Source organism: Gekko japonicus, unplaced genomic scaffold (assembly GCF_001447785.1).
Source record: "Gekko japonicus isolate JY-2015 unplaced genomic scaffold, Gekko_japonicus_V1.1 scaffold2178, whole genome shotgun sequence".
In the NCBI taxonomy this organism is placed as follows: Eukaryota; Metazoa; Chordata; class Lepidosauria; order Squamata; family Gekkonidae; genus Gekko; species Gekko japonicus.
In genome coordinates this window covers 224945-240696 of record NW_015173203.1, presented here as the reverse complement: position 1 = coordinate 240696, position 15752 = coordinate 224945, and the positions used below count along the sequence as shown (strand labels likewise).

General features: G+C 47.4%; 2 protein-coding genes across 2 annotated transcripts in view; one reads left to right on the top strand and one right to left on the bottom strand.

Moving 5' to 3' along the window:
• Nucleotides 1-15752, bottom strand: part of MDH1 (malate dehydrogenase 1) — a 27408-nt gene that overhangs the window by 6216 nt on the left and 5440 nt on the right. The window contains exons 2-6 of the mRNA XM_015422668.1: nucleotides 7365-7463; nucleotides 6422-6518; nucleotides 2223-2398; nucleotides 1414-1536; nucleotides 638-814 (exon numbers count right to left, since the gene is read on the bottom strand). Coding sequence (XP_015278154.1) covers nucleotides 638-814; nucleotides 1414-1536; nucleotides 2223-2398; nucleotides 6422-6518; nucleotides 7365-7463 — 672 coding nt within the window. The remainder of the gene's footprint in view (nucleotides 1-637; nucleotides 815-1413; nucleotides 1537-2222; nucleotides 2399-6421; nucleotides 6519-7364; nucleotides 7464-15752) is intronic.
• WDPCP (WD repeat containing planar cell polarity effector) overlaps nucleotides 9971-15752 on the top strand; it is a gene marked incomplete at its 3' end in the record, with an annotated part of 206145 nt that continues 200363 nt past the window's right edge. Inside the window, exon 1 of the mRNA XM_015422667.1 lies at nucleotides 9971-10032. The remainder of the gene's footprint in view (nucleotides 10033-15752) is intronic.

Sequence of the window (15752 nt, the reverse complement as noted above, 5' to 3'; positions counted from 1 at the left end):
GGGGGGAGAGAGACTGGGGGGGCGGCGAGCCGGGGGATGGTAGTGGAGGGGTGTGTGTGGAGGAGACGGGGAACCGACGGGATGGGGGGGAAGCTTACCTGCTTCTTCCTCCTCTCCTGCTCTGTGTGGAGCTCCCCCGCTCCTCCCCCCGCGATTTTCGCGGGTCCCCTTTCTTGTTTTTACTAACAGTGAAAAGATCTCCTTCTCTTGGGGTTTTAGTTTAGTGTGGTTTCTTTTCTTTATCCCTAGTTGTAGTCCCTTTCCTAATATTTCTTTGTAGTTTTGTAGTCCATTGCAAAATTAAAAATATCCCTCTGGGGATTTAAAACATCAACAACAACAAAGTTCTCTCAGAGCTGCTCTCTCAAGGACAGTCCTCGAGAGAGTTCTCTCAGCCCCGCCTGCCTCTCAGGGTGTCTGTTGTGGGGAGGGAAAGGGGAAGGAGATTGTAGGCCGCTCTGAGACTTCTTTACTTGTCATGTACGAGATTCTCATGATGTGGGGATGTAACACTAAGATGAGTGTGAGCAATGAGTGTGAGCCAGCATGAAACACCTCTCGCTCTGCGATAGTTGCTCCTCCTGTCACACAGCCGCGTTACGGCGCACGGGTGGGAATGCCCAGAACGACAACTCACCGCAATGAAGTCCCCCTTGAGCCAGTTGTCATCCTTCACAGCTTCATAGACGCCGACCTCTTTGCCCTTCACTTTGACCTTGGCATGGTTGACATCGGGATATTGGGTGGAAGAGTGATTCCCCCAGATGATGCAGTTCTTTACATCGCTGGCGGTCACGCCGACTTTCAGAGCAATCTAGACCAGCGGAAAGTGTGGGGGGAAGAGAGAAAGAAAGGGTTGCACCTCTCAGCCTTGCCATTTCCGAGACACGGCGTAGAGCAGGGGTGTCGAACTCATTTGTTAGGAGGGCCGGATCTGACATAAATGAGACCTTGTTGGGCCGAGCCATATGTGTCATAAAATGTAATGCCAGGTAGCGGAGATAGAAACTTTATAAAGGACACAAACACAAATGGGTATTTTTTTAACTTAAAATAAAAACATAGTTAAGACATTAGGACTCTTGCAATGTTTTATTTATTTAACAGTGTCTGATAACTGACACCTCTTGCTCTGAATTATTGCATCAAAATGTCTGTGCTGTTGCAGTCTTGAGTATGCTGTTCGGGTGTGTATCTGTAACCTGCAAAGCTACGATGACGCAGCAGCAGCAGAACTGGAAGAAGAAGCAGAAGACAGCCCAGTTCCACTGCGGGCCTGATAGAAGCCCTCCGGTGGGGGGGGGGGGCTCATCTGGCCCCTGGGCCGCATGTTTGACACCCCTGGTGTAGAGGGATACAGTCTGTTCTAGATCACACACAACAAAAGCTTAGGCATGGGACACCGGCCTGTACCTGGGATTTCGCTCTGTTGTGGTCCAGGCGAGTCAGACAACTGAAGTTCTCTTTTGGGATGGACGGGGCGGATTTTGATGCAGTCAAACAGTTGGTATTTGCTGGATTGCCTACCACAATGACCTGCGGAAGGGTGGGAGAAGGACGTTAAAGGTATGTACGCTGTCTTTTGGAAAAAATCAATCGACGAAGCTTCTTTAATGGCACACAAATTGCAACCGTTAAATAGGCAATTGGCCCAAAACCGGAATAAGAGAGGTCCGGCTGACTTCAACCAGGGCTGGGGCCTTTTCTGCCCTGGCCCTTGCCTGGTGGAATTCTCTGCCAGGTAACATCCATGCTCTGTGGGACTTGTTATCTTTCCACAGGGCATGTAAGGCAGAGATGTTCTGCCAGGTGTTTGGTTCAGGACAGCGATTGCCAGGGGTCATTTCATAGAAAACGAAACATAGAAAACATAACTTATTTGCATATTCCACGCCCCCTGACATCACTGGATGTGTTTCAGAAGGCAACACTCACCACTCAGGCTCCACTGGACTGGTTTGGATTGCTAGCTATTGGGGGGGGGGGGAACATGCAGATCTGTCCTCACAGAGGAGGGAGAGCTTGTACCTGAAGGCGGGCGGGGGGGAGCCTCTGCAACTTACCTGGCTGCTTCTTGCTCCTCGTGGCCCAACTGAGGGCTGCTGGGAGCAGGGGGTGGGGCTTGTTGCATGTGCCCGCCCCCAGGGCTCCTTACTGCCGGAACTCTGCTCCTGTGTGCTCCTGCAGGAAATGACCCCTGGTTATACCCCGAACTTACTCACCTTAACAGTTTTCTTAGCATACTTGTCCAGTGCTGCGCCTTGGGACTTGAAGATTTTCACATTGGCCTTGAGTAAATCTTTCCGTTCCATGCCCTCTTTCCTTGGCATGGAGCCAACCAGAATGGCCACGTCGAGGTTCTTAAACGCCACATCTTCTTTGTCTGTCGCGATGACCTCTGCAAAGCAGAAACAGAGAGGACCTCAACAACGGCATTAGGAAGCAGAACGACAGTGGCATTCCAAGGACAGATCTCAGAATGAATCCCCACGCGAGTCAGATGTGTGGCGATCCACAATTTAAAAAGTAAACGATAGACAAGTTTTATTTCTCTTTGCCAAGAAAGGCCTGTTGCCTTTGGAAAAGGAGGATAGCACTTAAGTTGTACTAAAGCAAAGTTAGCTTCAATTATTTGACCTAATCTAAATCTTAAGATGCTCTAGACCGGGACTCCCCAACCTTTTTGAGCCTGCTGGGCACTGTAACGATTCCTTGTTTTACAAGAGTGTGTGTGCCTTTAAATGCTTGGTTGAAGTGTGGGGATAAGCAGACTAGAGTGATTGAGAGAGACAAGTGTGCTGTGATTGGAGGATGAGAGAGTGTGGGAGGAGTTTTTAAAGTGGATCTGTGTGAGTGTCAGTCAGTCAGTTAGGAGAGACAGTTGGAAAAAAGCAGTTGAAGTTGTTCAGTGGAAATTCAGTCAGTGAGAGAGCTGAAAGAATCTGTTTGGGATCTGAGAATGATCAGTATATGTGTATTAAAGTGATACAGTTGACAAGCTCATTTACAGGAACCTTATTCCCAACCAGTTACATAATAACCAACCTCTTATTTCGTTCCCCTTTCAATAAACCCTCTCTTATTTAAGTTAACCCCAGAAGTCATATCAATTATTCCTCAGGATCACAGAGACCCTTGAAAGCCTAGACCCTGAGTCACAATACCAACATAAGAAGATAAGAGTGGATTTGGAATTAAGAAAATTCCTGGTGGCAGCCAGAACTACCTATTTTATAAACACCCAATATAATTTAAAGAGAAACCTAGTCCTCCACAATAGGAGGTTGTCACAGGCACCTTTGGAATTTGACACAGTGTGGTGGACTCAGCCACAAAATGCCTGCAGCAATCGCTGATCCAGCCTGCCTTCGGTCACACCGTGAAGGCCCTTGTGCTGTGGTGGCAGCTGCTGCCGAAACAACATTTCTAAACATCTGCACTGCCAATCAAATCTTCGGTGGGCAATTAGAAGCCTTGCTGGGCAAAATCCCCGCCTGGTCCCATCCACTTCCTAAAAACACTTGGTGGGTGCCCTAGCGCCCACAGGCACTGCTTTGCGGATCCCTGCTGTAAAGCATAAATACAGCAGGTTAGCTCTAAAGAGACACATGTTGTAGCAAAACTGCTGCTAGCAGGGCTATTTTGGGGTAGGAATGGACAGGAACGGAGTTCCGGCTGGCCCCCAAGTTGGCCATGCCCAGCAGGAACTCATTAGCATAATAGGCCACACCCAACAGCAGACACTCATTAGGACTGGCTACATTAGGGGTGTGTGGCCTAACATGCAAAGGAGTTCCTGCTACAAAAAAGCCCTGGGTTTGGACAACAAACAAGGTAAACAGGATAAGAAGCAAAAGGTGGGTGTGGCTGGATGACCACACTTCTGATAACATGGGGGTGCGGCCTAATAGGCTAATGAGCTATGCTCTCATGGGTGTGGCTGGATATGCTAATGAGTTTCTGTTGTTGGGTGTGGCCTATTATGCTAATGAGTTCCTGCTGGGCTTTTTCTACCAAAAAAGCCCTGGATGCTAGTACTACTCCACAAAGGTTTAACAACTCACTCAGGATTCTTATAGTGCCATGGCCAACAAGTCTACTCAGAATCTTGCTCAGGTCTATTCAATGGGGCTCACTTCTGAGAAATGCTCTCAGGATTGCATTGTACAAGTTCTACAGCAGTTCATTTCTGTAACAGTTTTTGGGCTCCTGCTAGTCCAAAAGGTGGGTAGGACAAACAGAATAGCATCTCTGGATTTAGTTCTACTTTTGCTCTAGTGAGAAATGTAGAACTGCCTTTCCGCGTGCAGAACACTCTGTCTGTAAGCGGAAGGGCATCACTGGATCCAGCCTAATACCCCCTTCTCCTTCTTTCGTTCAAGGTTCCTGAATAGGGATGGGCATGTAGCTGCTGATGAACTAAAGTTCGTCACGAATTTTGGCTGGCTCGTGATTCACAAAGCAATGTTCGTGAACTGAAGAGCTGCTATGAACTTCCAGAAATTTCGATGCCGTTCACACAGAGCAGAAAACGGGTTTAAATGGCCCTCAGCCACTGAAACCCCTGCTTTCTGCTCCCCATGGTTTTTCGTGGGGAGCAGAAAGCAGGGGTTTAAATTTTAAATGGCTCACAAGCTGCCACAAACCGGTTCAGTTCGCAGTTCAGCCACGAACCAAACCACAAAAATGCAGCTGGTAGCCATCTCTAATCCCGAAATCATGATTCAGCAGCTACTTTATTTGCTTAGTGGAACCGAATGCAGAGCACCTCCAAAATTAATTGTAGCACACCCAAGTTAACAGTTACTTGAGTTACTTCAGTTACTTGAATCAGCGGGATCCACATTTCTACAGGCATTCTTTGCTCCTTTTTGCAAAACTGTACAAGCACATTGCTGAACAAACTCCATTTATACAGCCTGTCATGATCTGGGCTGTGCAAGTAAAGGCCTAGCGGGCCCAGGGAGCCTGAGTAGCAGTGAGAGGAGGCCAGGCCTACAACTTCCAGAAGTCCCTGAGAGGTTTTGGCACCAATTTTATCCAATCACAGAGAAAGGGGACTTATAATAAAAGAGCTGGTACAGAAGAAAAGCTGTTCTTTCTTCCAAGAGAGCAGGGCCAGAGGGAAGGCTGCTGCTGGGAGAGACCCTCACCCTGAGAGGAAGGGTGAGTAGACTCAGGCCCCACTGAGACAGTGGACTATGGACTGTGAGTCTAGTTGCGTTAGGGCACTTGGTTTCTTTTCTCTTCACCCACTTATTGCTCTTGCTCTTGCACCTTGTTTGTTTCACATATTTGAGACCTCCTATAAAAATAAACCTCTTATTTGTTGTTTACTCTGCCTGGTCCTCACGCCTATTATTCGGGAGGTCTGAAGGTCTTGGGAGGGTGCTCTGGGCCTTCTCAAGGGGTCCTAAAACCAGAGTGGTGGCAGCGTAAGGTGACACCCCACCTGAGCCATGACACAGCCATACATTTGAAGCCCCTTTCTGCTACCTTTATGGACAGAACCTGCCACAAGTTGGTCTTAGCTGATGGGCATTTAGCTTGGCACTCAGTTCCTTACTATTTTATTTAAAACATTAATTCACTGCCTTTCTTCCTTACGGAGCTTGTAGCCGCTTACAATTTAAATAAAATACATAGAATAGATTACATAAAAATACATGAACAAAATTTAAAATCACAATTTAAGGACTGTTTTAATCAGATGCAGTCCTAAATAAAACTGTCTTCAGCTGCCTCCTCAAGACTGGAAGTCAGGGGGCCAGATGCACACCCCTGGGGAGGCAGTTCCATAATTGTGGCGCTGCCACTGAAAAGGCCCTGTCTCGTGCACCCACCACATGAGCTTTTTGGATTGATGGGACGGTCCGGAGGGCCTCTTCTTGTGATCTTAATTCCCAGGCAGGAACATACGGGAGAAGATGGGCCTTCAGACACCCTGGTCCCAAGCCATGTAGGACTTTAAAGGTCAAAATCAACACTTTGAATTTGGGTTGAGAGTGGATCGGTTGCCAGTGTAATTGCTGTATATCAGGGTCACATGTTCCCTACAGCTTGCCCTGACCAGCAGTCTAGCCTCAGCATTCTGCACTAGCTGCAGCCTCCAAACACTCTTCAAGGGTAGCCCCAAGTAGAGCGCATTGCAGTAGTCCAGTCTAGAGGGAACTACAGCATGGATCGCAGTAACTAGAGCTGCAACGCAGGAAGGGATGCAGCTGCCACGACAGCCAAAGCCAGGCAAAAGCACTCCTTATGCATTGTAACCCCCAACCTATACCCACAAATACTGAACTATAATGCAAGCCTAGCCATCAAGTATCTTGCACTGCCCCAGTAGACCTCCAGTCTCAACATCTGCAGACCACACTGCTCGTCTGTACTGAACCAAAAGTTAAGTGTTTTTATGAGGGGTCACCTCTTAACAGTGGAAGAGCGCAATCTTGGAGTTCCATCAGTACACCATCCAACACGGTCATCATCGGAGTGATATCCAAGAGCACAAGAACCAGAGGCTATGAAAAAAAACATATTAAAGTTGTGTAAAATTAGTCGAGCAAACGTCGATCAGAACCAGGCAGATTAAATTTTGTTGCCCTGTAATAAAAAACCCCCCAGATTTGCTTCATTTATAATCCACTTTTCCCATAGAGGCTCAAGGTGGCAGATGACTGTTAAAAGTCAGTAATACAGTAAGAACAGTTAATACTGTTAAAAAAAACTATCTGCAAAACGATTTCCAGAGACGTTAGAACTGATGCATCGCCAGACAAATGGACAGAACAAATGTGCAAGCGGTCAGATTCTGTTTTACAGTTCTGTAACAGAAACAGAGGTTAAGATGCTGGACTGCAGACCAGAAGGTCGGTAGCTCTGCAGTTCGAGACCCGAGTGCTGTGTGAAGGAGTGAGCTCCTGTCTCTGGCCCCAGCTCCTGCCAACCTAGCAGTTCGAAAGCAAGAAACTGCAAGTAGATAAATAGGTACTGCTTCGGTGGGAAGGTAATGGTGTTCTGTGCACCTTGGCGTTTAGTCATGCCGGCCACATGACCACAGAAAAGTCTTCAGACAGCGTTGGCTCTTTGGCTTGGAAACAGAGATGAGCACTGCCCCCTAGAGTCGGATTCAACTGGTTTCAAGCAAGGGAAACCTTTCCCTTTACCTACCAGAAACAGGCTCTGCAGGGTATGTTGTAATGGGAACCGGATTTCCCATAATGCAATATTCCGCACCACTTTACAAAACCCAAGCCGAGTTGGGAGTCAATGGAGCTTTATTCTTGCTTTGGAGGTCTGATACCAACAACAATTACTATTTATGGGTATAGTTTTATGGGTATAATATAATTCCCATTATCTATTACCTGATCTTTGCCAAAAACATCACCCTTGGCAATGCTGTAGAGCAGAGAGTAGGCGATCTGCCCGGCGGCTCCGGTCACCAGGACTTTGATTGGTTCAGACTGCAAGAAAAAAAGACATTGGTAGACATTAGTACAGAGCCCCAAGCAACATATTCTCTCTTGTTATAGACTGAGTAAAGCACTTATGAAGTCATTACTGTATGGTGAAGGTTTATAATGATTAATGTGTCTTGGCCAGTTATTAGAGCCGGCTTTAGGAAACCAGAGTTCTGCTGGCCTCCAACAGAAAGCCATCTAGACAGCCAGGACGTAGGGTTGCCAGTCCTCCCCCCCCAGTAACTTGCAGGGAGTGGGGGAGGCCTTACTGGCCGCAGGGGAAGGCCCGGCCCGGTAACACAATGTCATCACTTATATTCTATAAACCCCAGATTTAGAGTATGTTTTAATTTTGATCAATAAATATTAGCTAGCTGAACTCAAATTCTTTCGTTTATACAAGGTGGTTGCTAACCCAACTGTATTATTAGAAAACCTGATAAGATTTTTAATTAGTTAAGTTTTAGATAGATATACTTAATAGAATATCAAGGATATTATCAATGTTAAATGGTTTGTATTCTTTGGGATTCACTATGTCGATAGTTTTATATTTTGTCAAAGGCTTTCACGGCCAGAGGGCATTAGTTTTATATTTATATAAATGTTTTATATTTATATATGTTTTATATATTTATATAATGTTTTATTTTTATTCAATAAAATTTATTAATTTTCTTAATATCACTTCCTGCATGCACTAGAAGTGAAACATCACTGTCATACTGGGCTAGGCCTCCCCTGTTGCTGATTAAGTCCCCCCCCACTGCGTAGCTGATTGGTGGAAAGGGGGGGGGGAATTCCTGGAGGGGGGTTGGCAGACCTTTTTTTTGCCTATGGTGACCCCTAGTGGAGTTTTCAGGGCAAGAGAGGTTCAGAGGTCGTTTGCCATCGCCTGCCTCCATGTCATGATCCTGGTATTAGTTATCCTGGTTTTCACTCTAGCTGGCAACCTGGAACGGAGAGTGATTTTAGTTCGCCGTCTGGAGTTTTAGCTTTATTTATTGGTGTATTGTAACTGTATTTATGTTTTATCCGCTGTTGTACATTGCCCAGAGCCCTGCAGCAGCAGGGACGGTCAATTTAAAAATCAAATAAATAAATAATCTTTGGTGGTCTCCCATCCAAATACTAGCCAGGGCTGACTCTGATAACCAGGGGTCTTTTCCTGCAGGAGCGGAGCTCCAGCAGTAAAGAGCCCAGGGGGCGGGCACATGAAACAAGCCCCACCCCCTGCTCCCAGCAGCCCTCAGTCAGAGCAAGAAGCAGCCAGGTAAGTTGCAGAGCCCAGGCCAAAACAATCCGGTGGCACCTTTAAGACCATGTTTTATTCAGGTACACGCTCTCCCTCCTCTGCGAGGACAGATCTGCTCGTCCCCCCCCCCAATAGCTAGCAATCCAAAACAGTCCAGTGGAGCCTCAGCGGTGGGTGTTGCCTTCTGACACACTTCCGGTGAAGTCAGGGGGTGTGGCATATGCAAATAAGGTATGCTAATGAGCTCCTGCACCTCTTTTTCTATGAAATTACCCCTGCTGATAACCTTCAAGATCTGGCAAGATCTGGCTAGCCTGGGCTACCCAGGTCAGGCGTGGGGGCCCTACCAGGAAGTAACTGAGACACCCAGACCTTATTTGACTTGCTTTTTGTTCCGTCTATAATTTTAATGGCCCCAATGTCACAGGCCTGTATTTTACCACTCCACCAAGCACCTTTTGGCTAAGAGCCAGTGTAGTGCAGTTACAACTATTCACCCGTTTGGTGTAGTGGTTAAGTGTGCAAACTCTAATCTGGGAGAACCAGGTTTGAATCCCCACTCCTCCACTTGCAGCTGCTGGATGACCTTGGGCAAGCCATAGTTCTGTGAGAGCTGTCCTTGAAAGGGCAGTTCTGTCAAGAGCTCTCTCAGCTCCGCCTACCTCACAGGGTGTCTGTTGTGGGGAGGGGAAGGGAAAGGAGTTTGTAAGCCGCTCTGAGACTCCAAGTAAAGTGCAGGGTAGAAATCCAACCTCCTCCTCCTCCTCCTCTATTCTACATCTTCCTAAGCTTAGCGAGATTGTTCAGGAACGACTCAATTGCGGATATGGGTAAGATGGCTGTGGTTAAAATAGAAGCTGAAATGCTTGGAGACTTCATAAAATATAACTCAAGTTTCTCCCTTCAGATAATCATCTAACAAGATCAGCCAACAGTCCGGGACCTGTACCGAATAGACATAGTACCTGGGGAGCTCAAAGGCTGATTGTGAGATAGAAAACACAAAGAGTAATTGGGCGCCCCAACCATTAAAGGCCTAATCGTAGACAGAGATGAAATAGCGTGCCGGAAAAGCGTGGATATCTGCTCACTTTTCAAAATTGGCCACCAAAGGCTTGCCTTTCTCAAAACCAGGTATTCGTTACACTTGTTTTGAGACACGCAGCACGAAGACATTTGAGTCAGCGGCCTAAAATTAAACACGAGCGAGATAACGCAGATCCCTTCTTCCGGGCTGTTCAAAACAAGAGATTAACTTCACTCAAGAAGGCTACAGCAGTTAGGCTAAAAAATCTTGAAGGCCTAATTAAAAACAAGGTAAGTTTTTTTAAAAAATCTGCTTGTTAGAATGTTCTTAATACACTTGCTTTCACTTAGTTTCAACAGATTTTGCATGTTACATAAAGCTGGATGGCAGAAGTTTGAAGCCAGTAATGGCTACCAGTTTGGTCATGATTTCTGCTCCAAGTATGCAAGGGACAGAGGCAATTAGCACCAAACAGAGGAGTGGTTGACACCAGGAAAAGCACAAACTGAGCTATACACTGTGGACTTTTTCCATTGTGGAATTTGCACTTGGGGTGAGCAGGGGTCATTTCCTACAGGAGCGCACAGGAGCAAAGCTCCGGCAGTAAAGAGCCCAGGGGCCGGACACATGCAACAAGCCCCACCCCCTGCTCCCAGCAGCCCTCAGTTAGAGCAAGAAGCAGCCAGGTAAGTTGCAGAGCTCCCCCCGGCCCAAAACAGTCCAGTGGCACCTTTAAGACCAGGTTTTATTCAGGCACAAGCTCTCCCTCCTATGCGAGGACAGATCTGCACGTTCCCCCCCCCAAATAGCTAGCAATCCAAAACAGTCCCATGGAGCCTGAGTGGTGGGTGTTGCCTTCTGACACACTTCCGGTGATGTCAGAGGGTGTGGCATATGCAAATGAGTTATGCTAATAAGTTGTGCTAATGAACTCCTGCACTTCTTTTTCTACGAAATGACCCCTGGGGGGTGAGCAATTATAACAGGGGGTCCCCAATCTTTTTGAGCCTGCGGGCACACAACTCTGATACGGCAGGGTGGGCACAGTGGCAAAATGGCTGCTGCAGGAGGCGGAGCCAGCCGCAAAATGACTGACACGGCTTAACTTCAGTAACACAGATCCTTGTGCTTTGGTGGCAGTTGCTGCCAAAGCAACATTTTAAAAAATCGTCACAACCAATCAAATCTCTAAGAGTCAGTCAGAAGAACTGCGGGGCGAAAGCCCTGCCTGGCCCCGCCCACTTCCTAAAAACACTTGGCGAGTGCCAGAAAAGGTCTTGGTAGGCAGCATCATGCCCATGGGCACCACGTTGGGGACCTCTGGATTATAAGATTATGTATTACATACAAGAAGGGATTTGTGGAGGGTAGGAAATTTGGTTCTTGCTAGAAATACGTTGTTGGAACATCATATGCCATATTATAGTAAATTCTAATAACTAGGGCTGCGGTGGCTTAGTGGTTAAGACGTTGAGCTGCAGCCCGGAAGGTCGGTAGCTCGGCAGTTCAAGATCCGAGTGCCGCATGATGGAGTGAGCTCCCGTCTCTGGCCCCAGCTCGTGCCAACCTAGCAGTTCGAAAGCAAGAAACTGCAAGTAGATAAATAGGTACCACTTCGGTGGGAAGGTGACAGCGTTCCGTGCGCCTTGGGCGTCTAGTCATGCCGGCCACAGGACCATGGAAACGTCTTCAGACAGTGCTGGCTCTTCGGCTTGGAAACGGAGATGAGCACCGCCCCCTAGAGTCGGGTTCGACTGGCTTTCGAGCAAATGAAAACCTTTACCTTTAAACATTTTGTGCATGGTGTTGCCTGGAGGCTGGCAACCCTATGAACAGACTGTCTGTGACATGGAACGCCAGCAGGACTTAATGAAGACTCCTGGCTTCAGGGCCCCCGAGAAGACGAAATACATCATGTCAGTGGCCCAATATCTTAAAACTCTAGATTCCCCCCCTTACGGGAGGGCTTTTACATTGGCCAGATGTAATGCCATGCCATCCATGATCTTGGAAGGGAGATATAAGAAGATTGCATGCTCAGAGCGGATTTGCCCTTGCCTCCCCCAAAGGTGGAGACAATGGGACATGTTTTTCCCCCCGTTGCCCCCTCGATAAACGAATCTGAGATAAGACAATTCCCCCCCCCCCCCCCCCGTAGACAGATCTGTGGTAGGGGTGGGACAAGACACGTTTAGATAACTGAAATTTCGTCTGTTAGTCATTTAATACTAAGCTAACAGCTAGATCAGTGATGGTGAACCTTTTAGAGACCGAGTGCCCAAACTGCGACCCCAAACCCACATATTTATCGCAAAGTGCCAACACGGCAATTTAACCTGAATACTCAGGTTTTACTTTAGAAAAAAACAACCCATACATTAACTTAAGATGATCCAAACAAAGTAAGGAAAGCAATCCCAAAGGCTTTCGTTTACTTAAAATTATTTGGCAGAGAATTCGACACTTTAATGATGGTCTGGGCCTGGCTGGGGCGATGGCACACGTGCCCACAGAGAGGGCTCTGAGTGCCACCTCTGGCCCCCGTGCCATAGGTTCGCCACCACTGAGCTAGATTTTGCGCTCAGGCAAATTAAAATGCATTGTAAATTTCAGTCCTGCCCCTTTGAGCTTTGACTTAGTTTCCTTCAGGAGTACAACAGATTTAGAGTCCAATGGCACCTTTAAGACCAACAAAGGGTTATTCAAGGTGTGAGCTTTCGTGGGCATGTGATAAATCTGTTGTACTGCTTCAGACCAACACGGCTGACCAACTGGATCTATTTTCCTTCAGGAGGTCTAACTAGACAGCTCACATTCCTTTTAATCCCCTTGAATCTTAAAAACTGGAAATCTAGGATGCTCTGTTATGTATTTGATTTCAGGTTTTTTGTTAAATTTTTATTTCTATATTTTAATTGCCGTTTTTAACTTGCGTATCGGCATACCTGAATGAGGCTTGTTTTTGTCAACTGGATCTGGCCGTAGACCGTAACATCATAAATTGATATAATAAACTGAACCGAATAGACTGTAGCACACCAGAACGAAGGTGATGAGATTCCAGCACCGGATCTTTCTTTCAGATAGAAAACAAGCGGAACACAGAGAGAAATTCCCACTGGTGGACCTCCTGATGGCATCTGGTATTTTTGGCTACTGTGTGACAGTGTTGGACTGGATGGGCCTTTGGCCTGATCCAACCTTGGCATCTCTTATGTTCTTAAGTGGAACACAGAAATTCTATGTTCCCTCGCTGCTGGAACTTGAGAACCCTACAGAACAGACTGTACCACACCAGAACGAAGGTGATGAGATTCCAGCGCCGGATCTTCCTTTCAGATAGAAAACAAGTGGAACATAGAGAGAAGTTCTAACTTCCCTCGTTGCTGGAGCTTGAGAACCCTACAGAACAGGCTGTACCCCACCAGAACGAAGGTGATGAGATTCCAGCGCCAGATATTCCTTTCATAATTAAAACGATTCTGTTCAAACAGAAAACAAGGGAACAGGGAGAGAAATTCTAACTTCCCTCGTTGCTTGCTGTGCTGGCTTGTTACTCTTATCACACCACGGTCTAAAGATGTGATTACGCACAGTACTCTGAAGTGCCAAAGTCCATTCTATTGTCTTAGGCCTTGGTCACCTCATTCTCTTGCTATGTCCAAACCAGTCTCAAGTGTCAGCCACAGGAAACAAAGGACAGCTTCAGAGGGTAGAAATGTCGGCCTGCAATAGAACAGTCGGATTGGGGTCCAGTGGCAACTGAGAGACCAACAAGATTTTTTTTTGAGGAAGGAGCTTTCGAGAGTCAAACTTCAGACAGTATAAAATTTTGCATGAGGGGCAGAGAGTTGACAAAGGGAAATTTTCCCTCCCTCTGCCAAAATACTAGAACTCGAGGGCGTCGGAGGGAGTGGATGGGCAGTAGATTCGGGACGGACAAAAGGAAATCGCGGAAATGAGGGATTTGCTGCTAGAGGATGTCGTCATGGCCCCCGGAATAAACAGTTTGAAAAGGGGATTAGATAGATTCATGGAGGGCGAGTCTGTCAGTGGCTCCTGGCCATGGTGACTGAGGGGAACCTCCACATCCAGAGGCCCTAAACCTCTTGATCCCGCAGAGCCAGGAGGCAACACCAGGGGAAGGCCTCGGCCTCTCCGCCCTGTTGTTGGGTGTCCAAAGGAACTGATTGTGTGAGCCGGGATGCTGGACTAGATGGACCACTGGTCTGATCCAGCAGGGCTCTTCTGATGCTCTTATCAGGGGAAGGCCTCGGCCTCTCTGCCCTGTTGTCGGCCCTCCAGCGGAACTGGCTGGCCACTGTGTGAGCCGGGATGCTGGACTAGATGGACCCCTGGTCCGATCCAGGCAGGGCTCTTAAGAACATAAGAGAAGCCAATGTTGAATCAGGCCAATGTCCCATCAAGTCCAACACTCTGTCACATAGAGGCCAATAATACCAGGTGCCATCAGGAGGTCCAGCAGTGCCCCCCCCCAAGCACCAAGAATACAGAGCATCACTTGCCCCAGACAGAGAGTTCCTATCTAACCTTGTGGCTAATAGCCACTGATGGACCTCTGCACCAGGAAAGAGAATAGCAGGCACAAGGGTGTCCATGGCCACCACATTAGGGATGGTTCCTGGTCCACCCAGAATATCCCACCCTCCTCCATCTCAAGCACAGGCACCCCAACCCCAATCAAGACCACTCAGTCCCTAAGAAACAACCCCTTCCTACTGTGTCACACACCTGGAAGCTTGAGTATGATTGACACTGGGCAGGTCCTCAACAGAGAATGTGTACCTTCCTAAAAATGTTGCTGGACAGTTACAGGGGGACCAACTGAACAGCGACCGTCAAGGAAGAGAGTTACTTTTGGCACCTTTTTGACCACATCAGCCACACAAGAGACAGATGCAGCTTCGACAGGGCCACGACAGGGCTCTTCTTATGTTCTTACTGGGGGAAGGCCTTGGACTCTGTTTCCTGGATGGCCACTGTGTGAGATAGGATGCTGGACCAGATGGACCACAGGGCTGTAGTGGGTGTGGCCAACTCTGGAGCCAGCCGGAACTCCGTTCCTGTGCGTTCCTGCCCCAAAATAGCCCTGCATGCGACTAAGGTGTGGGCAGCGTGGCCATCTGCCTTAAGCAACTGGGACTGCCAGACGGTAAGTAAGAACGGTATTTTGAACTTAATTCAGACAATGTACCAGTAAATATGGGAAATATGGACTTTTTTTTTTTGCTCTTGCTTTGGGCATAACTGAGTATGGGAGAATGAGATCCAAAATTCAAGCAACTGGATTTTGCTCTTCGCATAATACTTTGGGGGTTCCGCCTAGCAGTTTCATGTTTCCAGACACGAATAGTGCCTTTATTATCATGCTTAATATCTTTCACAGTGTTAAATATGCTCATTATGTGCTGATAACAGGATTGCCAAATTCCAGGTAGGACCTGGAGAACGCCCAGAATTACAACCAATGTGTACATTACAACCAGCCAGTTTGGTGTAGTGGTTAAGTAATCTGGGAGAACCGGGTTTGATTCCCCACTCCTCCACTTGCACCTGGCTGGATGACCTTAGGCAAGCCATAGTTCTGATAAGAGCTGTTCTTGAAAAAAGAGCCGTTTCTGTCAGAGCTCTCTCAGCCCCACCTACCTCACAGGCTGTCTGTTGTGGGGAGGGGAAGGGAAAGGAAAGGAGTTTGTAAGCCGCTCTGAGACACCTTTGGGTAGTGAAGGGCGGGATATAAATCCAATCTCTTCTTCTTCCCTCTAAACTGTGGAGTCTTGTGAGCAAAAATACTACTTTGTGAGCAACTGCCATGAAAGTTGTGAGCGAGCGATTTGGCTGTTGCATAAATTAGTTTGCTCTGGAGCCCTCCTTCCTGAGGTAAGGCAAAAATGTGTGAGCCGGAAGCTAAAAACCTCAGAGGGAACACTGGTTACAACTGATCTCCAGGGTACAGATATGAGGTCCTATGGCTGCTTTGTAGGGTGGA